Source organism: Erpetoichthys calabaricus, chromosome 13 (genome assembly GCF_900747795.2).
Source record: "Erpetoichthys calabaricus chromosome 13, fErpCal1.3, whole genome shotgun sequence".
In the NCBI taxonomy this organism is placed as follows: Eukaryota; Metazoa; Chordata; class Cladistia; order Polypteriformes; family Polypteridae; genus Erpetoichthys; species Erpetoichthys calabaricus.
The window spans coordinates 71,223,203-71,248,270 of NC_041406.2; the positions used below are offsets into that span (position 1 = coordinate 71,223,203).

At 38.6% G+C, this 25,068-nt stretch overlaps 1 protein-coding gene across 1 annotated transcript in view; it reads left to right on the forward strand.

The window, feature by feature from the left end:
* The first annotated feature begins 8,513 nt into the window (after positions 1-8,513).
* LOC114663763 (zinc finger protein 804A) overlaps positions 8,514-25,068 on the forward strand; it is a 699,900-nt gene continuing 683,345 nt past the window's right edge. The window contains exon 1 of the mRNA XM_051935915.1: positions 8,514-9,392. Coding sequence (XP_051791875.1) covers positions 9,279-9,392 — 114 coding nt within the window. The 5' untranslated portion in view covers positions 8,514-9,278. The remainder of the gene's footprint in view (positions 9,393-25,068) is intronic.

Sequence of the window (25,068 nt, forward strand, 5' to 3'; positions counted from 1 at the left end):
GGGTCTGGAACATAACTTCCGCGATAGGCGGGCAATCACTTGTATTTAAAAACCCACGAAGTTGTGAATCCGCGAAAAGTGAACCGCGAAGTAGCGAGGGATTACTGTAATGCATCTGATGTAATTAACCTGTAGCAATATAATGGTCCAGGGAATAGCCATAGTATTCCAAATACCATAACTGCTTTAGCGTTGTAACTCTCACTGCATCTTCTTTCAGCTGATCCCGTTAAGGGTTGCCACAGCAGATCATCTTTTTCCACATTACTCTCACTGCACCACTCGGAGTATTTATATCACTGTATCTGAGTGGGAAATCACAGCAGCAGCTGATTGGAAAGAGAATTATTGGTACACAGCATGAAGCAGATGCTGCCTGAGCCACAGCAAACGCTTTAGTCCCTGTACAGACTTCGCGGTTTAGAAACAGTTTTATCCCAAGAACTCTAAACGCACTAAATCAGTCCATCAAGTGCTCCTTGTAGAACTGTTTGTACTTATAAGTACAATTACCCCACTGTAAACTTGCACTACAGTTATAATATTGCACAACCTGCGCCACTTTATAAAGCGCGTATTTACATATGATGACGGTATTCATTTCTAAGACGAAATGCAGCAAAACATGTTGATTATATTATACAGATAAAACTTTAACTTCATTTAAATAATCTGTATTGTTAATAATTAAACATGTGAGGACACGGTGCCGCAGCGCTAGCTAGTTCAGTAATTGTTCCTGCCTTGCGCTGTATTCTTGCTGGTGCTGACGCGACACTGGAAAGATAGACGGATATAATAATTAAACACGTACTACTAAGATATTTCAATGTTCCTTAAAAGTTTTGAAGAATCGAAGTTCTAAGCTTACAGATGGCTTCACGTCTATTACATAGCTTATTGTGTGGCGATTGAGTTTTTGGAGAAAGAAAAGTAAGGACAGGAATTGGAGGTTAGTACGTTTGAAAGAGACAGTACTGCTGTGATAAATTATTTCATTGAAGGTTGCGCATGGCGCAGCAAGCCTCTTGCGTGAGACATGAACAAGCACTGCGCCACCGTGTTCCCATGTTTAATAACATGCTTTCACTCCTATCATCATGAAAAAGATATCACGTATACATCTCAGTATTTTAATTATTCAGAGAGCTGTAATATCACGAATGTAATGGATTATGTGTCCTGTCGGAGAAAGAGAAAGCCCGTTTAAAAAGCAGGTAGTGATTCATACACATAGAGCACATAGAAGATCAAATACAGAACAAAGCATTTAACATGCCACTTTAGTTACAATGGGATTTGAGAAACTAGTAAATTAAACGATTTTAAGATGAAGTTTATGATGTTCTACTTTAATGGCAAAATAAACTACGTGATTAAAGTGGAAATTTCGAGATTAAAGTTGACATTTCGTGCTTTTTTCCCCACTGTGTGCCTTTTTTTTGTCTGTACCCTAATAAGCTTTCATATGACACTCAGATGGTGGGCTACGACTCGCTTTTTCACGGCGACTTTGATATGTGATTTCTTTTTTATTTCGGGCACTGTGCGACTTTGTGAAGTTGAGCCTTCGAGTTTCTCCGACACTCTGTCACTCGATCAACTTCCTTTTGTTGATTATACCACTGTTTAAACCAACCAATAGTACGTTTTTCCTTTGCCTCCACTTGGTATTCGCTGAAATTCTTATATTTTCTCCCGTGCTTTTACCATTGTCTTTTCACAGAAGGCTATTTATATTGATTTGCATATTCAAAGAGGCGTAATTCTGGGAGGAGTTGGGGCGGGACAGAAGGCGCGTGCACGTGCGTTACTTTTCACGCTGATCGGGATTTATGTAGCGGAAGAACGTGAAAGTTTGCGTACGTACAGATTCCTGCATCTGGATTTTTCTGTGCGTACGCACATTCCCGCTTTTGTGCTTATGCCATGTTATAGTGTGAGTTCTACGCATGGCGTTATACATGAGGCCCCAGATCTTGCATCCTCATTCCGAGTATTCCTGGGCAAATCTCGATGATGTTATGATTTTCAGTAATGATTGGCAAACACATTTAGAATGTCTCCAGGCTGTCCTTGAAAGCTTAAGACAGGCTGGTTTGACAGCTAACCCCAAGAAGTGTAAATTGGGTAAGTCTGAGACTCATTATCTGGGCCACTCAATGGGCAGGGGTTTACTCCGACCTCAATTCAGAAAAGCGAAGAGATGCTTGCTTATCCACATCCAGAAACGCAGAAACAAGTAAGTGCCTTTCTGGGGCTTGCAGGTTATTACAAAAGATTCATCCCTGATTTTGCAAATAGGGCCACTCCTCTTTCAGATCTTACTAGAGGCAGCAAAAACCACCCTGTTGTATGGACAGATGTTTGTGAACATGCCTTTAGTGATTTGAAAACGGCTTTGTCTTCTTAGCCAGTTCTGCGGAATCCCGACTTCCCCAAGGATTTTGTTCTACAGACGGATGCAAATGCATTTGGTGTAGGCGCCATCCTGTCCCAGGTTTTTGATGAGGAAGAGCACCCTATCACATTTGTGTGTTGGAAATTGCTTCCTAGGGAGCATAATTATTTGACTATTGAAAAAGAATGCTTAGCAATAAAATGGGCTGTGGAAGCGCTTCGTTATTATTTATGGGGTCGAAATTTCACATTAGTGACAGATCACGCTCCACTTCAGTGGTTATACCATCAAAAGGAAATGAACTCTCGTCTCATTAGATGGTTTTTGGGTTTGCAATCTTACAGTTTTACAGAGAGGCATTGACCCGGCTCTGAACATATTAATGCTGATGTCCTGTCATGCTTGTTTGAGCCTGGTTTGGAATGTCGCTTGATTCACAAAAAGCGACTAAAGCTAAGGGAGGGGGTGTGACCTGGGGGGCTGATCGCACCCCTACAGGTTAAAAAAACGCTGAAAGACTACCTTCACATTGCTTCCTTGTTGGCTGGGCTTACTTGCGGCCGATCTATTGCTCGATCCGCACGGTACTTCGCATATTTAAAAGTACGAACAGCACCTGTCAGTTTTTGATTGTTTGCTTTTCTCTCTCTCTCTCTCTGACCTTCCCTGCTCCTGTCGCGCACTCCTTTGAAGAGGAAGATATGTTTGCATTCTTTTAATTGTGAGACGGAACTGTCATCTCCGTCTTGTCAAGGAGCACGTTTAAACTTTTGAAAAAGAGACATGTTTTTTGCAGTGTTTGAATAAAGTTCCTGTCTCTACAACCTCCTGTGTTTCTGTGCAAATCTGTGGCCCAAGCGTGACAACATGTAATGTAGGAGAGGTACATATCTAAATTTGGAATTAATAGGAAATTTAAAAAACTCTAACCCAGCCACAGGGGATGCACAAACCATGGTGTTTCTTCGTGCTGGTCCCAAGCCCAGATAAATGGGGAGGGTTACGTCAGGAAGGGCATCCGGTGTAAAATTTTGCCAGATCAATATGTGGACAAATTTCCACACCAGATCAGTTGAGGCCCGGGTTAACAACATCTGCCACCAGTACTGTTAGCCAACAGGGTGCTGGCGGAAATTGGGCTACTGTTGGCTGAAGAAGAAGTAGAAGACTCCTCTTGTCTGGAGGCCGAAAGACAGGAGGAAGGTAAAGAGAGTGGAACTGAGGGTAGGAACTTTGAATGTTGGCAGTATGACTGGTAAGGGGAGAGAGTTAGCCCGTATGATGGAGAGAAGGAAGGTTGATATATTGTGCGTGCAAGAGACTAAATGGAAGGGGAGTAAGGCCAGGTGGATCAGAGGTGGATTCAAATTGTTCTATCATGGTGTGGATGGGAGGAGAAATGGGGTAGGGATTATTCTAAAGGAGCAGTATGTCAAAAGTATTTTGGAGGTGAAAAGAGTGTCAGACAGAGTAATGATTATGAAGCTGGAAACTGAAGGCGTGACGATGAATGTTGTCAGTGCATATGCCCGGCAAGTTGGGTGCTTGATGGATGAAAAAGAAGATATCTGGAGTGAGTTGGATGAGGTGATGGACAGTGTACCCAAGGGACAGAAAGTGGTGATTGGAGCGGATTTCAATGGGCATGTTGGTGAAGGGAACAGAGGAGATGAGGAGGTGATGGGTAGGTATGGTGTCAAGGAGAGGAATGAAGATAGTCCAAGGATAGTGGATTTTGCAAAAAGGATGGGCATGGCTGTGGTGAATACATATTTTAAGAAGAGAGAGGAACATAGGGTGACGTACAAGAGTGGAGGAAGATGCACACAGGTAGATTACATCCTGTGCAGAAGGGTCAATCTGAAGGAGATTAAAGACTGCAAAGTGGTGACAGGGGAAAGCGTAGTTAGGCAGCATAGGATGGTGGTCTGTAGGATGATGCTGGAGATCAAGAAGAAGAGGAGGAGAGGGAGGGCAGAGCAAAGGATGAAATGGTGGAAGCTGAAAAAGGAAGACTGCAAGGTTGGCTTTAGGTTGGAGTTAAGACAGGCACTGGGTGGCAGTAAAGAGTTGCCAGACAGCTGGGCAACTGCAGCAGAAGTAGTAAGGGTGTCAGCAAGAAGGGTTCTTGGCGTGACATCTGGAAAGAGAAAGAAGGAAAAAGAAACCTGGTGGTGGAATGGGGAAGTACAGGAGAGTATACAAAGGAACTGGATGGTGAAGAAGAAGTGGGATAGTCAGAGAGATGCAGAAAGTAGAAAAGAGTACAAGGAGATAAGGTGCAAGGCGAAGAGAGAGGTGGCGAAGGGTAAAGAAAAGGCGAATGATGAGTTGTATGAGAGGTTGGACACTAAGGAGGTAGAAAAGGACCTGTACCAACTGGCTAGACAGAGGGACCAAGCTGGGAAAGATATGCAGCAGGTTTGGGTGATACAGGATAAAGATGGAAACGTATTCACAAGTGAGGAGGGTGTGTTGAGCAGATGGGAAGAGTACTTTGAGAGGCTGATGAATGAAGAGAATGAGAGAGACAGAAGGTTGGATGATGTGGAGATAGTAAATCAGGAAGTGCAACGGATTAGCAAGATGGAAGTAAGGACAGTTATGAAAAGAATGAAGAATGGAAAACCCGTTGGTCCAGATGATATACCTGTGGAAGCATGGAGGTATTTAGGAGAGATGGCAGTGGAGTTTTTAACTAGATTGTTTAATGGAATCTTGGAAAGTGAAAGGATGCCTGAGGAGTGGAGAAGAAGTGTATACTGGTACAGATTTTTAAGAATAAGGGGGATGTGCAGAGCTGTAGTAACTACCGGGGGATAAAACTGATGAGCCACAGCATGAAGTTACGGGAAAAAGTAGTGGAAGCTAGGTTAAGAAGGGAGGTGATGATTAGTGAGCAGCAGTATGGTTTCATGCCAGCAAAGAGCACCGTAGATGCAATGTTTGCTCTGAGTATGTTGATGGAGAAGTATAGAGAAGCCCAGAAGGAGTTGCATTGCGTCTTTATGGACCTGGAGAAAGCATATGACAGGGTGCCTTGAGAGGAGTTGTGGTATTGTATGAGGAAGTCGGGAGTGGCAGAGAAGTATTGTAAGAGTTGTACAGGATATGTATGAGGGAAGTGTGACAGTGGTGAAAACTGCAGTAGGAGTGACAGATGCATTCAACGTGGAGGTGGGATTACATCAGGGATCGGCTCTGAGTCCTTTCTAATTTGAAATTGTGATGGATATGTTGACAGATGAGATTAGACAGGAATTCCAGTGGTCTATGATGTTTGCTGATGTCATTGTGATCTGTAGTAAGAGTAGGGAGCAGGCTGAGTAGTCCCTGGAGAGTTGGAGGTTTGCTCTAGAGAAGAGAGGAATGAAGGTCAGTAAAAACAAGACAGAATACATGTGTGTGAATGAGAGGGAAGTCAGAGGAATGGTGAGGATGCAGGGAGTAGAGCTGGTGAAGATGGATGAGTTTAAATACTTGGGATCAACAAATCAGAGTAACAGGGATTGTGGAAGAGAGGTGAAAAAGTGAGTGCAAGTAGGGTGGAATGGGTGGAGAAGAGTGTCAGGAGTGATTTGTGACAATCAGGTATCAGCAAGAGTGAAAGAGAAGGTCTACAGGACAGTAGTGAGACCTGCTATGTTATATGGGTTAGAGACGGTGGCACTGACCAGAAAGCAGGAGACAGCTGGAGGTAGCAGAGTTAAAGATGTTAAGATTTGCACTGGGTGTGACGAGGATGGACATGATTAGAAATTAGTACATTAGAGGGTCAGATCAAGTTGGATGGTTGGGAGACAAAGTCAGAGAGGCGAGATTGTGTTGGTTTGGACATGTGCAGAGCAGAGATGATGAGTATAGTGGGAAAAGAATTTTAAGGATAGAGCTGCAAGGCAAGACGAAAAGAGGTGAGAGAGGACATGCAGGTGGTGGGTGTAACAGAGCAAGATGCAGAAGACAGGACGTTATGGAAGATGATCCACTGTGGCAACCTCTAACAGGAGCAGCCGAAAGAAGAAGAAGGAAATTTTAAAACCTCTGCACTCATTTAATAAAGAGTTAAAAAAAGAAGCTGCAAAGAAAAAAAAACAGCTGTATAAGGTGTATAAGACTAATAACTCCAAAGTGAATCATGGGGCATATGAGAACATGAGGGCAATCATTAAGAAGGATATTAGGGAGGCTAAAAGACATTTTTTATAAAGGTGTATTGTCATTGGTATAAAGAATCCACAGAAACGTTTCTTGACACACATTAGCTGCATAATTTGTTGGCTGAAATTTCTCAATAGTAGTGTTTTATGAGAGAGAATGTGCAGCACTTTTCATAATAGCCACGAGTTTTATCTACATTATCTCCTCCTCTATTACCTCCAATGGGTTGACACTACATCCTATAACTGAGCTTGACTTTTTAATCAGCTTGTTCATTTGGTGGGCCTCTCTTGAAATGATGGTACCTTCATATCCACTCTCTGAATAGTGATTAGGAATAGAGGCTCTTTGTTGCTGCAATAGTTGCAGTTCCTTGGTTTTGCTGATGTTGAGTTACAGATAACTGTCTTGGCACTGAGAAATATTTTTCTACATTTAATACATATTTTTACTGCTTTATATATTAACCTTATTCATTCATTTTCCAAACCTGTTTATTTGAAGGGTTATAGGGGCCTTAGCCCATTTAAACAGAGATCCGACAGGCAACAGTCTATTAACAGGTACAGTTATTCACACCAGTCCAGCTTGAATTTCTGTTAACCTGTACATCTTTTGATATCAGAATAACTAGGGGAAACCAACACAGACAAGTGGAGAATATACAAGCTTTACACTGCAAGACCCAGGCAGTATGGCTAAAAACAGTGTTACCATGCGGATCCCAATATAATGAATTCCTAGTTATTTTAAATCTTACAGCATCTTAATTTTTTTTTTTTGCTTATGGACCTTTAAATGTTATTATAAGAACATAATTAGTAATAGTTTAAGTAGTATATTGAGGTTTAGAACTAATACATTCCAAAGAATGGCATAAAGGGTGTTAATTTAAAAAATGTTGTTAAATGCCCCATCTACCCATTTACTTTAATGTTCATCATTATTATCTCAGATTAATCCATACCATCAACATGCAAACATCACATTGTATTAATATAAAACTCAGCATGTAAAAATGCATATACATATTGTCTATATTTCAGCTTTCTATGTAACTACTGTTGCTTCACATGTGTCCTTTCTATATATACCCTCCTCACCAAACAATCCTCTTCTGATCTACTCTTTGTTCAAGACTGCATCTATTACAGGACTATATTATTATTGCTTTAAACACTGTAGATTGCTAAGTGTTTTCAGTTGACCATACACAAAAGAGTATTTCGTGAAGAAAGGGAAACATTGTTATTAAATAACTTGAATGTGTCAACTGCTCCTAACTGCATGCGGCTTGCTGCTTAATTTAAAAATAGAACTTCATCATCACATCAAACACAGCTGGCTGCTTCACAAAGTGAAAGAAAGGTGTGGGAATATTCAGAATTTTTTCTGCTGAAGACAGCTACCAGCAGCAATCCCCTAATAAAGAACTGTTGTCATATTTTAAATAACAACGACTCCTGGTGGAATAATGAAACAACTTTTAAAGGTCTCTAATAACCCTGATCTAAGCTAATCAGGGCTCACCTCTTAAGGTATAACCGATTCAAAAGAATGATTCTAAGATTGATGGTCTCGAAGCTTCAACGTTCATGGGAATAAAGACGACGAAAAGCGCACGAACTTGCCGTTTTTTATCCCGTCCCTCGCGCTTTCTGCCCACCTAATGAAACAATCGTGTTAAAAGCCCAGTCCCGAGTGTATAATAAAGTGATTGCGTTCTTGATTTCCATTTTTATACTCTCTTTGTGGGTTCTTGCTTAATATAATTTGTAAGCTATGTATTTCAGATTGATGCCCGGCAACACGGGTACTGAGTAAAAAGGCTGGACCTTGTAAAAAGCAGGCAGGTAGCTAAGCTGATGATGGCGTGAAGGGGAAGGGGGGTGCTGAATGGAGAGCGACATAGAGAGAGAGAGAGAGTAAATGCGAGTGTGATAGTAACAGCAAAAAAAAAAAAAAAAAAAAAAAAAAGCGCAAGAGCGCTGTCTGCACAAGTAAGCGAGTGTGTCAGATCCGGACCCGAGAGGCAAAGGGACAAACTTGCACTACTATGAACGTAAAAAAGTGGAGACTGCAATTCATTCTGGAAGGAAGCGAGAGCAGCGCAGTCTTAACTCGAAGGCGTTATTAAGAAAAGAAGACGCGCTTGGCACATTGCACGATAGCTCGATTTTTTGCACTGTCTTGTCCCTTTTGGATAGTTTAGTGATATCTCCAACCCATTCATCTTTGTTGTATTTACCTGGCGTGTCGCGACTTTTTTTTGGCTCCACGGCATCCGCAGAGCCAGCACCACTAATACGAGGGGCAGCCAAATTAAGCTGCCTGCATCACATCAAGTGACGATAAGGTTATTGCTATTGTTTGGTACATTTTTTTCCTGAGAGTGTGCAGTAGCCAAATTAAGACGAACACTGTGTTCGCAAAGAAGAGTGGATTTCTACTGTTTCTTGCAAAAACAATGAAAATGGATTAGTGCTTTCAGTTTTTCGACCTCATGTACATTATGGACAGCATTAATGCGGATATCTCCAAGCTGCGTAGCTACGATTCGTGCAAGTGAGAGGTGTCGGTGTCCGAGAGACGGCGTGAGCAGGTGCTTCCATGTGGAGGAAGGAAAGTCGGTGCCCGCTCCGCCGCGCCTGGCTGTCGCCGTTCTGTGCTACCGGCTGCTGAGAAACCGAGGCGCTACCTATGGGAGACGCTGGACCGTATGGCGTGCTATTACCTTGTCATCAGCTCCACGCACCTTAGCAACGGCCACTTCCGAAGCATTAAGGGAGTTTTCAGGGGGCCGCTCTGCAAGACGGACGGGGGGGATTCGCCGGTAATGTACAACCGCTTCAGTTCTCACTTCCGTTCCCGTGCGCTGCTCAGTTTGCTTCAACTGTAGGCACTAGATAGCTTGGTCAAGTAACCCCCAAAATCGTGTGTTATTAAAGTTGCACTACCATTGTCAAGTTTTTCATGATACGATTACAATCCTTCTAATTGGAATGTCTTCAAATAAGTTTAGCTATAAGTTTATCACAGCCTGATTGATTATTATTATTATTTTTAGCAGAAGATTTTCATTGCATAGATGAGGTTGGTTTGTTGCACGTGGCTCAGAACCAATTCATATTTAAAAATAACCGCTATTCACCTTTATTTGCTTGACAAAACGTGTCACCCTTTTGTATACCTTGACCAGTATAAGTTTCATTCAGTACGAGAATCAGTTCACAATTGTGCAGTTACATGAGAAGGTTTTTAAAGGGAGTTCATGTCATATGAAATTTAAATACGTTGTTACAGATAATAGTAACTTTGCATTGCTAGATTGCTTTCTTAGTACTCTTAGTAGGAAAATCATTAAACAACGTCTTATATAGTGATTCAGTCTAATAGATCCTTTCCTTTATTGTAGTGTGGGCGAATCGAAACTGTTTGGCTCTTTTAATAAGTTTTCTTTTTCTTATGTTCTCTATAACTCTGACAGGTTGATTCATTTATAGCCATAGGCAAATGTCCTGTAGACTTGTGGAACAATATACCGCTGTATAGAGCTGAGAAAGGGCTCATTCTGCTGTACTTCGTGAATACAATTTAATGCAACAAAGGTTCTTGTTACATTTTTCTGACTTTTTCAGTGGAACATTCAATAAATTCATTTTACAACTTGGCCCATGGTTTTACACAGCTCTGAACAGTAAAGTGCCCTTGTTGGATGCTTGTTCATAAGAGAAGTTACTGGTAATGCAAGTCTTTGGCTTTAATACTGAGGCAGTGCATTTCAAACTGTAAGCCAGCCCAGTTGCATTGTATTTATGTTGTTTTGTGCAGCTTAAAGAATTTTCTTTAATAAATGCTGCCAATTTTTGTATAGTTTTGGCGAAGTTATTTGTACGTTTATATCTATAGTGCTTTTTCACTTTACTATTATTTGGTGTTTTTTTTTTTGCATATAACAGATTCGAGTCACAAAAACTCGGAGAGTGTTACAAATAAGGCTTACTAATTCAACCCAACTTTGCTATATGGTTCTAGTTCTGTCTAACACAGATTCGTTTTAGACAGCATAAAAAAGGGTCAGAATAACATTAAGCAACGCGGCTTTGCATTTAAAAAGAATTCCTATATTAAAATAAACAATTTTGCAGCGGGCTTCAACAATAACAAGGCTCAGTCCTGTTTATTATTTATCAAGCAAAGTTGCATAATTCCATATTCAGAATGCACTCTATTCATAGGCATGAAATACAGTAAGAATTTTCATGCGCTTCTGCAACTACCAACATTGTTGATTTCGTTAAGCACCTTCAGAAAATTTCATGCCTAACACTTACTTCAGTTGACTCATTCTATGTTCTTTATTCTTGAATTTTTAAGAAGCAACTGTACTCACTCTGACCTGAAGTGAACATATTATGTAGTGCTGGGGGCAGGAGAGCTAATCTTTCTGAAAAGTAATAAAGAGTCTGTAGGACAACTCATAATTAAATAATCACTGAGAAGTTAGCTAATTATTTATTTTATTATTTGTGTTAATTATGAGATAATCTTTTCTTCTAAACAATTCAGTGGAAAATGTCTTAAAGTGATTGTAACCATTATACAGAAGCTTTTATATCTATTATTATGTTTCTCAGTATTTATTATATATGCTATTTTATACAATTACGAAGGTCAACACACTAGAATACAGTACATGCTTTTCAATTTAATAATTTTTTAATGTTGTATTTAGTAAAAATTATGTTTTCTAAATGGTGTAACATCTTGTTATTTTACAGTGCACATTTATCTTTTATTTTAGTTATTAATATATAATGTGGAGTCAATCACTGGGTCAGCAGGTTTCAGCTTCTTAGTGTACCTTTAATTTACAGTGACACCGTTAAGTAAAATGACATATAACATAACTTTTAAAATATGGTCAGAATAAGCAGTAAATATTTAGTTCTTCCCTTTGAAAGTATTCCATGTCTTTATATCTTGCACACGGTTTCAAAGTATCTATTAACAGTTGTATAGTATGGAGTCTATACTCAGAAGTGTTGTTTAATAGTTTCACTGAATTGTAATGTAAAAGAAAAAACATTATATGATTTTAACAGTCACAGCCAGCAGAGGGCTCTTGTCACCTGTGAGTTAAAATTGTAGCTGAGAACCTTGAAATAACTTGACCAAGCGTGTCATTCTTGAACATTTATTATGTTTCTGTCAATTGATAAAATCACAATTTAATTTTTGTTAAATTCATATTATTTACTTTAAATGCTGTATATCGAGATCCTCCCTACAGAAACAATACTTTTTTAATGTTATTAATATACTGAATATATTCAATAGCATTTCTTTGATGTCCTTATATTACTTAACTTGTTTGTGCTTTCAAATGAAAATATGATTCTGACAGATAAGTATTTTAACATGTTTAATCTTCTTAGCAAGTCCCAAGACATTTATACTGCACTGTTGCCTGATAAGAAAATTCACAATGTCTGTTTGAAGCTGTTCAAAGTCTGGATATATTTTATTGATTTGCAGGCAGCCTGTGGTCTGGACATTTTTCTTTTTATTTATACTACTGTTATCTGCTATCAATTATAATATCACATTAATAACTGAATTGAGCCTGTATCTAAAATAAATCATAATATGCATACCTTTTGATAGTGGTGTATGGTTTATATTACTCTCATCACCTGAACATTGTAATGCAAGCAGAATCCCATCACATCAGATAAGACATCTGATAAAGAACCATGATAATAATGTACAATATTTGAAATAATACACCCTTTTTAATTTTAAGTAATTTGGTGTAGTATAATAGTGCAATTATAGTATAAACTGATAAATACTACAGGTTTATCTATTACCTGATCTTTTTTTAAACATGCTGTAAATACTTAGCGCTGCTTTACTGATGTTACTGTCCCTCATTCTGTTAATCCTGTGCACTGCTCTTCTTGGTCTTTAACATATTTTGGTCCTCAGTCTAAATGTCTTACTTCTTAAATGTCATATTATGAGAGAGGTTAGGAGCACGCGCTGATACAACACATTGCCTCACCCACTACATGACAAATCAACTCAGGATCCCAGATTAGGACCAGCCATGCAATGGGTGACACCTCAGCACCACACTAGTTAAGATGGAATGGAGCAGTGTGAGGTTTTTTTTATGGTGGCTGGAGTGACAATTCTGCCACCAACCCCATAGGTTTTTCCCTGCAGGTTGGAGGCCCTACGTGCAGGGCTGGATGCAGATTAACATCATACCCAGGACGGAGCAATTGCAGGTTAAGGGCCTTGCTCAAGGGCCCAACGAAGCAGAGTCACATCTGATGTATAAGGGATTTGAACCGGCAACCTGGTTGGAGTGGCGGCTCTGAAGGCTAGGGATCTGCATTGGCTATCATATTGAGAACACATCAAAATACTAAGAAAGTGTTTAAAATTATTGAACGGTGTATTTGATTAGAAAATGTTTTTTGTATTGGCTATTTAAGTAAGTTATAGTTGTCTGTAATGTTGCATTAACTCAAAACGACCTGGCAGAAGAGTCAAAATTCTTGGGTACTGTGATATGATAAACTTTCACAATTGTTTCATATATTGTAATTGTGGTCATTGTTAATTTTTTTACCCAAACTAATATTAACTAAGAATTTCATGTTGGGTTAATTAATGATTCTACATAATTCCCATATAAGTGTAATTGTAGGGGCATGCATGAGGCAGCTCTGTGGTGGACTGGCAGCCTGTTGTGTATTCTGTCGGATGCTGCGGGGATAGACTATGACTCCAGTAACACTCAGATGGATTAAACAGGTTAGAAAATGTTAAGCTATGTTATGTTAAATATTTATTCATCTTTAATTGCACATGCAGATGATTTCAACATCAAAAATAAATCCACATCTTTTTCAAAAATCTTAGTGAGATGATGGAAGAGTAAACTGTAAAGTAACAACCAAAAAAAAAAACTTTAGAAATAAGCATAAATGGTGCAAATTAAGTGTCAGTGCATAACTAACCCCATTTAAATGGCGTAATACTTTCCTTTGATAGAATTACCAACCATTAAATTAGCAGAGCAATTCCAACATATCTATCTAATATTTATTAGCTGCAAGGCATTGCATGCTAAGACTAAAAAGGATATTTAAAATGATACAAATGATTTTTTAAAATGATAATGCAAACTGTGCTGTATGCCTGCAGCTGAATGCATCTATTAGTATCAACATTTGTTATTGGAATTTTATTTCATGTTAATTTCTCTGGTAACTTGGAGTAGATTTTAATGTTCAAATATTCCACATTACCTAATATATACCACTTTAAAAGGGTTTTAGCATAATAAATAATTTGAAATAATTAACTAGAACACTTCTATCTCCGCAAATCAATAAAGTAATTCTGTCTCATATTATGTGTATTTATTTGAAACATAATATCTTGCCATTGCTTATAATAGCTGTGTTTTTTAATTTTTAAAGATTTAGAAATACACTGGAAAAAACTGCATTCTCTATAAATATATATTCTCTAAGCTTGTAGATTTTATTGTTTATCTTATGAAATACTATGACTGCAACAACAATTGGATGAATGTATGGATTTTTAGTTCTGTTTCACAATAACATTTCATTTTGTGTTTTCCATGCTGTCAGTTTGACATTTTCATACATCATTTATTAATCTTTAGGTACCGTCTTCTTATATTTTAATTTAATAATTTGTCTTGTTGAGACTTTCTTGTTAATGTTCTGTTGATTGCCACTATGTGGTGCTTTTACTTGTGCACAGGACTGGGCAGCCTTCTGTATTGAGCCTAGACAATCCCTCCATGTTAATAGGGTGTTTTCTTTAGAGACACCGGTCTCATTGCCATACTCCAAAAACATGTTGTTGGCTAGTCTAAATTGTCATCAGTGTGACCTGGTGACGCTGCTATGCAATCAATTTTAAATTGTTCTACGTTCTGATTTATGTCCTGGACATATGCAGGCCCTAACTATTCCCTACAGCTTTTCTTGGTATTGTACATTTTCTTCATTACTATTATTATCTATCCTGTATTTCATGTTAGGTTTTGTTGCATTTTTGTTTATTAAGAGGTATGATTGCTGTGTATTTGTATTCAGGTGTGAATACAAACAGAAACAGATTGACTTCTCACCCAAGGCTTATTTCTTGTCTTCAGCCTTGTTCTGTTGGGTAATATTCATCTGTCTTTAACCCTTCACTGATCTTGCTGTAAACACTGCACATCATAAAGTCACCCACAATCAGCCATTGTCAGAAAACTTGAATTGACCTTAGATGTCTCTTTTGCTATTTAAGTTAGTACGGTTCCTAATTAATATAGTTTCATTGGTTCTTTCTTCACAACATCTACATTCTTAGCTTTAACACTACAGTATATGTGTCACTCACTTTCTTGTTCTATCTAGTTTGGATTACTACATCTCTCAGCTGGCGGAGCTTCCCAACAACCGTGATCTGATTTCTCCAACTTACCCGACTGGTGGATCCTGTCACTTACTGTACTCACAATATAGTTTTGCATTGCTTTCTATTGATGTTAGGAACCAGCTTAAAACTCTTGTTCTGGATAGGTCTTCTTTTTAATACTCTAGGTGTTGACCCCCATAAAAGTTTGTTTTGTTTGAATTGAAGAATAAGTGTTCAACACACTATATCACTGGACAAATCTACCACATATTATATGTTGCTTCTGTCTTCTCCCATAGCTGAGAAGTAAGATTTCTGTAATTATCAAAAATGCTTGCAGCCTATTGATGTGAATGTGAATCTATAGCCTAGTTTAACCAGCCTCCCATATTTTTCCAACCTAAACATATCAAATACATAAAAGTGCATGACAGAAAACCCAACTAGATATACCGTAATGCCATCTGTGCTTGCTTTAAATGTTCAAAATTATTGTAGATATGTCTTCATCAGTTGTCCATAACAGTAAGTCTCTGTTGCTACATATCAGAAAATTTATGATTAAAAATTGAGAGTAGAGTAAGTCATGTTTTGATACACTTACAGTTTCCTGTCATAGCTGGACCAGTTATGTTGTTCATGTTAGCATAATGAGCATCATTCATCATCCATTGTGATTAGCATGAATTATGTTTCAGGTAGTAGATATTGTAAATTATTTTTACATATTACCAAATAAACTTCTTCGATAGCATATTCTTTGGATTTACTATTGAGTAGGGTTTTTCTTACTTCATAACTTGCTAAAGTGCATGGTTATAAACACTAAAAATAGTACTACTAGCCACTACTGAGACAATAAAAATTTTTAAAACAAACAAATTGTACTATGTAAAATGTTCTGGTATTCATATGATATGAAACAGAGCTAATGAGGATTCCTCTTCAACAACATAAAATGAAGGTTTCATTCCCTTTGGGAGGTCTTATTATACTTGATTTAAAGAGATGCATACAGAGGCACCTTGATGAGTGTTCTTATAAGTTTTTAATTGGAAATCTTCTTTTTTTCATTGAACCATTTCAGATTCATGAAAAACAAATAGTTGCTGGGCCAAAGATAACAATTTTAAATAAAGTGCTCAAGGCATTAATCTTTTTACTATAGTTCAAAGTCTTATGTTTTTATGAATAGACACTAAGCAGAAGTAAAAGAGCTGCAATCCTCAAAAGCTGTCTTTAAATGATGTATGAGTTTGCACATTTTTTATTAATTGATTTCAGTTATCATTCATGTAAAGGAGTGCCCACAGAAACAAACCACTAAGCTAGAAATACAATATTCCTTTCAATATCCATCAATAGAAATAAATATAGATACATCATGATTAATAAGTAAGAAAAAACATTCTTAACTAGATTTATATATTACTGTACATTTAAAGACCTAACTTTAAAAACCTAATCCTGAGTGAATCCAACAAAATTGGTATTTCCCAGAAAATGGAGAGTTTAGCAACCTACAAAACTAAAGTGTAAATCGGAACAGTAATATTCTTAAATAAGTGAGAAATCATAAAGCAAGAATATTTCTTTTATTCACTAAAGAAAACCTTGAGAAAGATGGGCCTAAAAACAGAGAGGAGAACTCAGTGCCTCAACAGTCAGACTGAGGCTTGTGGAGCCCTATTAACAGGATTAGAAGGTCCTACCACTGTGGACTTAACATCTAAAGGAATAGAGAGAGAACAAATGAACTGTATACAGTAGTAGCACTCTTAAAAAAAAGCATCAACCTGGTGTGTCTAGAATTGCAATTGTTAGTGTAAATCCTTCCAGTTGTTAACATTGCTGTCTTTTACCTATTGTGCTTCACTGTTTATTCAAGCAAAGCTCTTCTCTTCAAAATTGAACTCTGTACAATGCAACCAAGAGGGTTCTTTAAATTATAATAACTTCCATTTCTTCTGGTGTGAGGAATTGCTGTTTTCTTTTTAGTTATATATTCAGAAAGACCATTCAGTAAACAGAAACCCGATGTGACCAAATTATTTATGGTGGTTTAATTTATTGTGGAGGTGATTATATTTCTTTGAATGTGAATGTGACAGCTCCTCCCTAAACCCCAAAAAAGAACAGAAATAATACATGATTGTTTGATACACTTTTCTACTTTGGTCTTCATTTTACCTGAATGCTGGTAATGATACCATGTAAAGAAGCCTCATTATGTCCATGTCAATAGCAGTGATCTACCTGTAATAATATTCACTTCACATTGGAAAGGATTTTCTAATAAAGGGTGAGAAAAAGACTGCTGTAATCAGTGTTTCAAGCTCTTTGTGCAATTTCCACAAACATAATGCACACATACACTAGCATTCAGTACTGTGCTAGTTTTTTAAATGAGATGTTTGGCTCTTAAAGTACTGATTTACACTGTATTATTCTTTATAAGATAGTGAATAGAGAAGGCTGGAGGTCGTCATCAGTAATTTTGAATAATTCAATTATAACATTAAATGTGATTTTTCATTTTTCATAGTATATAAGAACCTTTTATATCCTGCATAATTTTAAAATGACACCCTATTTAGTCTTCACAAGTAATTCTAAAACATGATAGTTTTCAGAGTGAAGTTTTGAACTTTATACTTGACCGTGTGTCACGAGTAGTGAAGACAGATCTAGAAAACAGTTCCATGGGAAGAAGAAGGCATAATTCTATTAAAGGCCAAGGTAATATAATTAATAACTTCCGGTATTCCAGTGTTAACACTAATAATATTTCCCTTTACAATGGAAACAAAACCTTATAAAAACCATTAATACTCGCTAACTTGTAGCCATTTTGTTTTCATGTAGTTCATTCTATGTTTTTTAAAAAAATACCTGTTTGCCTTAACAAAACAGGTTTATGTAATTGGCATAATGCCATTGTCATAAACAAAGCTTTGCATTCATTTAATTAGAACTCCTAATGCTAGCAATCAACTTGTTCTTCATCAAATTACCAAGAGAATAACAAGGCAGACAATTGCTGATGCCACATTGGCTGAAGTCAAATAAGATTTTTTTTAGAAAAGCTAGTTATTTGCTGTTTAAATTAATTTAGGGAAATTTGCCAGTTCAGTCATAATTGTGAAAATTTATGATAAAAGTGCATTAATTTCAAACTTATTTCCTAATTGAGATACAGTATTTATCCTCATAAAGCAATAATGACATATATTTTGTAGCATACTTAAAAAATACAACGCAAGGAGGAAGAAAAAGTGCTGCTTAATTTATTGGTTAGTCAGTGATTAACAATTCCTGCTCTAATTATTTGGATAAATCATCATTCAGTAATTTCATTTGTAGATTTTTTGTATTTTTTCCAGGTTATCCAGTTTTTTCTACCATATCCCACAGACATAGATGTCAGGATGGTTTTTGACAGTAAATTTACTGTATCCTTTTTGAGAGAATGAAGATATGTATAATGAATGCATTGTGAGTGATCTGCAGTCCATCCTGGATTGGTTCTTTTGCTAGTACTGAAAATATATAGATGGTTGTCATTTATTTTTGTTGTTTTCTAAACCCAGCCACAGGGGATGCACAAACCATTGTGTTTCTTCGTGCCGGTCCCAAGCCCGGACAAATGGGGAGGATTACGTCAGGAAGGGCATCTGGTGTAAAATTTTGCCAAATCAATATGCGGGCAACAATACAAATTTCCATACCGGATCGGTCGAGCCCCGGGTTAACAACGACCGCCACCAGTACTGTTAGCTAACAGGGTGCTGGCGGAAATTGGGCTACTGTTGGCCGAAGAAGAAGAAGGAGAAGAAGAGGGAGATGTGTCTGGAGGCAGGAGGAAGGAAGGAAAGTAAAGAAAGTGGAACTAAGGGTAGGAACTTTGTATGTTGTCAGTATGACTGGTAAGGGGAGAGAGTTAGCAGATATGATGGAGAGAAGGAAGGTTGATATATTGTGCGTGCAAGAGACTGAATATAAGGGGAGTAAGGCCAGGTGGATTGGAGGTGGATTCAAATTGTTCTATCATGGTGTGGATGGGAGGAGAAATGGGGTAGGAGTTATTCTGAAGGAACTGTATGTCAAGAGTGTTTTGGAGGTGACAAGAGTGTCAGGCAGAGTAATGATTATGAAGCTGGAAATTGGAGTTGTGATGATGAATGTTGTTAGTGCATATGCATCGCAAGTTGGGTGTGCATTGGGTGAGAATGAAGATTTCTGGAGTGAGTTGGATGAAATTATGAACAGTGTACCCAAGGGACAGAAAGTGGTGATTGGAGCGGATTTCAATGGGCATGTTGGTGAAGGGAACAGTGGAGACGAGGAGGTAATGGGTAGGTATGTTGTCAAGGAGAGGAATGAAGAAGGTCAGAGGATAGTGGATTTTGCCAAAAGGATGGACATGGCTGTGGTGAATACGTATTTTAAGAAGAGGGAGGAACATAGGGTTACGTACAAGAGTGGAGGAAGATGTACACAGGTAGATTACATCCTATGCAGAAGAGCTGATCTGAAGGAGATTGAAGACTGCAAAGTGGTGGCAGGGGAAAGTGTAGTTAAGCAGCATAGGACGGTGGTCTGTAGGATGATGTTGGAGATCAAGAAGAGGAACAGAGTGAGGGCAGAGCCAAGGATCAAATGGTGGAAGTTGAAAAAGGAAGACTGCAAGGTTGAGTTTAGGGAGGAGGTGAGACAGGCACTGGGTGGAAGTGAAGAGTTACCAGACAGCTGGGAAACAACAGCAGATGTAGTAAGGGTGACAGCAAGAAGGGTGCTTGGTGTGACATCTGGAAAGAGGAAGGAGGAAAAGGAAACCTGGTGGTGGAATGAGGAAATACAGGAGAGTATACAGAGGAAGAGGATGGCAAAGAAGAAGTGGGATAGTCAGAGAGATGCAGAAAGTAGACAAGAGTACAAGGAGATAAGGCGCAAGGTGAAGAGAGAGGTGGTGAAGGCTAAAGAAAAGGCGTATAATGAGTTGTATGAGAGGTTGGACACTAAGAAGGGAGAAAAGGTACTTTGCGTCTTTTTGGACCTGGAGAAAGCATATGACAGGGTGCCTCAAGAGGAGCTGTGGTATTGTATGAGGAAGTTGGGAGTGGCAGAGAAGTATGTAAGAGTTGTACATGATATGTATGAGGGAAGTGTGACAGTGGTGAGGTCTGCGGTAGAAGTGACGGATGCATTCAAGTTGGATGTGGGATTACATCAGGGATAGGCTCTGAGCCCTTTCTTATTTGCAATAGTGATGGACAGGTTGACAGACGAGATTAGACAGGAGTCCCTGTGGACTATGATGTTTGCTGAAAACATTGTGATCTGTAGCGATAGTAGGGAGCAGGTTGATGAGACCCAGGAGGGGTGGAGATATGCTCTAGAGAGGACAGGAATGAAGGTCAGTAGGAACAAGACAGAATACATGAGTGTAAATGAGAGGGAGGTCAGTGGAATGGTGAGTAGAGTGCAGGGAGTAGAGTTGGCAAAGGTGGATGAGTTTAAATACTTGGGATCAACAGTACAGAGTAATGGAGATTGTGGAAGAGAGGTGAAAAGAGAGTGCAGACAGGGTAGAATGGGTGGAGAAGAGTGTCAGGAGTAATTTGTGATAGATGGGTATCAGCAAGAGTGAAAGGGAAGGTTTACAGGACGGTAGTGAGACCAGCTATGTTATATGGGTTGGAGACGGTGGCACTGACCAGAAAGTAGGAGACAGAGCTGGAGGTAGCAGAGTTAAAGATGGTACGATTTGCACTGGGTGTGACGAGGATGGATAGGATTAGAAATTAGAACATTAGAGGGTCAGCTCAAGTTGGACAGTTGGGAGACAAAGTCAGAGAGGCGAGATTGCGTTGGTTTGGACATGTGCAGAGGAGAGATGCTGGGTATATTGGTGGAAGGATGCTAAGGATAGAGCTGCCAGGGAAGAGGAAAAAAGGAAGGCCTAAACAAAGGTTTATGGATGTGGTGAGAGAGGACATGCAGGTGAAAGGTGTAGCAGAGCAAGATGCAGAGGACAGAAAGATATGGAAGAAGATGATCCTCTGTGGCAACCCTTAACGGGAGTAGCCGAAAGAAGAAGAAGAAGAATTTTTGTTGTTTTCTAGATGTAGTTGAAATACTATCTAGCCATTGGAAACATCCTGATGTTTAAGACAATGAAATGGTTATAGGTTTCAGGAGAATCAAAGTAGCAGACAGTTCTATTTTCACAGATGATACAACAGCAGTTTTCAGCAATTAAGTATATTGATTTAGTATCCCTACTAATTGTGACTCTCTGCACTTATGTACCTTAATTAACACATTATATGTCATATATCAGGAGATATCCCAGTGTCGCTGGGGTAAACTATGGCTTTCATCAACACTGAACTGGACAATCCAGTTAGAAAATGAATAGAAGGTTGAATGGACATCTGTTGCTGAAGAATGAATATAATACGTTTGTTTCTTTATTGGGACTATTTGTGCCATTTTATTAAAAAGTTGATTATTTTAACTTACTCAAACACTATAAAGTAAACAAATTGCAGCTGACAGCTGATTGGTCACATCATTCTGCTCTTGATTCATGAACCAATCATATAGTTTTATTTCTCACCTAATTTCATAATTGAAAAAAGAGGAAAAAAAGCCCTTTTTTATATTGGATCTCTTATTAATAATTCTCCCATCCTTTTTTGGATTCATTGTTTTTTTTACAGCTTTATTGAGGGTTTTGAGGGCCACAAATTAGGAATGTGCAGTTAGTTTTTGTAACTAAGACTTTACTATGTTTTGTTATTTTTATTTTCACTATTACTGTCACTGTATTGTGTGAGTATTGTCAGCTGCTTTTTGTTCTCTGGTTGCTATGGCTGCCCTTGCATGTTTCGAGGCGTGTCTTTGGAGGTTGTAAATTTTATGCAATTACTCATTGGGGTTAGAAGTCGCTCGGAAAGTTCATTTCCCTATCTGAGCTGACAGATTCCCAATAATACCTTTTATGTAGTGCTTTTTTGAAATACTTTTGATTTCTCCTTTTTTTGTTCCTGTCCATCTTTTTTGATATGAAAGCACAGTGGAATTTTTCAGCTTTATTAATTTGAACCATGATGAGAACTGTAATCCTGCATCCAAACTATAGCCTCTATAACTAAATTACTTGTGAAAAGTTTTTTTCATTTTTAATTATCATCACTGACATCGATTAGTTGTTTCATTCATACTACATTGCCTTGGAACCTAACAGTTACAACATTGATGTAATTTTGGGCAGGTTACAAGTTGCTTGCTTGCTAAAGAATCAACTGAGTTTCAGATGAGTTTTAAAGAGGAGAAAGGTATAATTCTCACACCTGAAGAAAGGGATTTACATGGTGGTAGTTCCTGCAAAGAGCCATGATAATTTGGAATGAAGTACTGAAGACAGATTCTTAAAGAATGTTAGGTGAATAATGGGGAAAGAGGAGTGGCCTAATGAGTTTTTACTGCCCCTTAACCCATTGGATGTTAAGTAGTTACTTTGTGTCTGCTACTTACAAACTAGTGCAGGAAAAAAGTGGATAAGGGGTAGCTTTAGGCTACAAGAAAAAGTGTACTATACCTGCCTGTTCTGTTAGATGTTGCAAAAATACCTTGTTAGTAAAATGCAAAAACAACAAATGAACACTGTTATAGGTTGTCCATGGCATCGGGATAACGAAGGAGGGAGGGGACTGGGCAGAAGTAAATGAAAGCAGGTGGTCGGGAGTGAGCCTCAGGGCTGCAGGAGCCTGAGGCTGAGGAAGAGATGCTCCTATTGAGTGATCGCTGGGGAGTAGGAATGGCCTGACATATAGAGTCTCCTGCAGATACCAAGGGACAGGTAGCGGGAGATGTGTGTGGCTTGGTGTGGTGTCCCATGGTTGCTGAGGGCCTGGCAATGGGTACTAGAGCCTGGATATAATGGTTAACTGCGCCTGTCCATGGGCACCAGGTTTTAAAGGGCAGCATTTGGGCTCATGAGATTTAAAGAACCGTCTTTCCGATTTTAACCTCGTTTTAATTGGATTATTTATTTATTGATACTTATTGGAGAAGATTTCATTGCATTGTTTTGGACACTTTGATTTGGAATGTTTTTTAAACAAAAGCTGTTGTTACGTTTTGCGCCAGCCCCTTGCTGCTGCAAGAGTGTCCTCATTTGCCTGGGTCATCCTTGGTTACGTTATTGATGGTGGTAGGTTCAAGAGGCTCCCAAAGGCAACAGGGAGTGAGGAGCTTACCTGCACTATCACAAACACTACTTTGTGTGTTTGACTTTTCTAACTTTGATATATTTTATAGGCATATGGTCTGTGTAAAGGTACAGTTTATTAAATCAGCACTGGACTTATACATAAAGAAAATAAAAAAAATTCTCTTCCCTACCCCATCCTAGTCAGTTCTCCTACTCTGACATAGCCATTTTTTTTAATTCTTAGCGCCATTTCAGATACACTAATTTGACTTGCACTCTCCCTGACACCTACAGTGAAGCAATGACTGAGAGTTAGATATTTCTTTTTTTGATTATGATTTAAAAATTCCTTGCACTATGTATATTTTCCTGTTTTATATACAGTGTAATGTGGATTTCAAAATGAAATATTCATTACACTTTCTGAATGAGTGAACACTGTTTCTTAATACTGATAAAAGTTTCTGCTGAATAACTACTGAAAAAATCTGGTAGCTCATGACATTCCAGCATATTAAGGACTCTTTATCTGTTTTAGTTTTTTCAATATCCACACATACTGCCAATGAAGTATTAAGCCTTGGGAGTGCTAAACTTCTTGTGGTTTACTTTATAATTATGTTCATATATATATATATATATATATATATATATATATATATATATATATATATATATATATATATATATATATATAGCAATAAGGCGCTATATAGCGCCCGACCCAGCACAGACTGACGCAGAGGCATGTGTACAATCACAAAGAGTTTTTATTTTCTCTTCAGCCGTGGGGCACGTCTTCCCCGTTTTTTTTTGTGTTAGACCACATTACCTTGTACATTTTGATAATGCAAACTGTTTGCGTTTGCATGAAATAAAAATCATACTTCAGACACACCTTTTAGCTTGTGTTTAATGTAGATACTGGAGGCCAGTACACTGACTAGTTCTTTCAGTGCCACCTTGCATCTGACAAGAACAGTATTCTTCTTTTTTAGACTTGAGTATATATTAACTTTGGTTAGCCCTGATTGACTATGTGCCTTTTTCTCAATTTGTAGGATTATTAAAGACTTTATCTTTAATTGCTAACACCTTGTTTAGAAGTGTAGAGTCAATCAGAAACACCAACAAAGCTGTCTTAAAGGAAGCATAACACCCAGCACAATCAAGTCAAGTCAAGTTGGGGAGCATGCACTGGTACAGTGCGTTACCGCACCTACCACACGACGAAACAGCTCGGGAACCCAGTTGGCAACCCCCCAGGCAGATACGCGGTCCAGTCCCACCTTCCAGAAATGACCCTCTATCTGCTGCAGCCAGGTGTTACGTGGGCGACCCCTTTCCTGCGACCTCATGACCCCCCATGCCTTCCCAATCCGTTTACTAACTTCATAGGAAGAATCACCAGAGACATGAATGTCACTGCCAAAGTAAGTAAACTTCTCGACAAGGTCAACACTCTCTTTGCAGACAGACACAATGCTGATAGCTGTGCCTAATAGGTCATTAAAGGCCTGGATCTTGATTTTTATCCAGGACACTTGCAAGCCCAGACACTCAGACTCCTTGCTCAGTCTCTCATGAGCCCCGATCAGCTCCTCCATTGACTTCACGAAGATCACAGCATCGTCAGCAAAGTTAAGATCAGTGAATCTTTTTTCACCAACAGATGCCCCACAGCCTCTGAGCCCTATGACCTTGCCCAACACCCAGTCCATACAAGCATTGAACAGAGTAGGAGAAAGAACACACCCCTGACGAACCCCAGAATCAACTGTGAAAAACACAGAGGTTCTGCCTACTCTCTGCACAGCACTCACAGTACCAG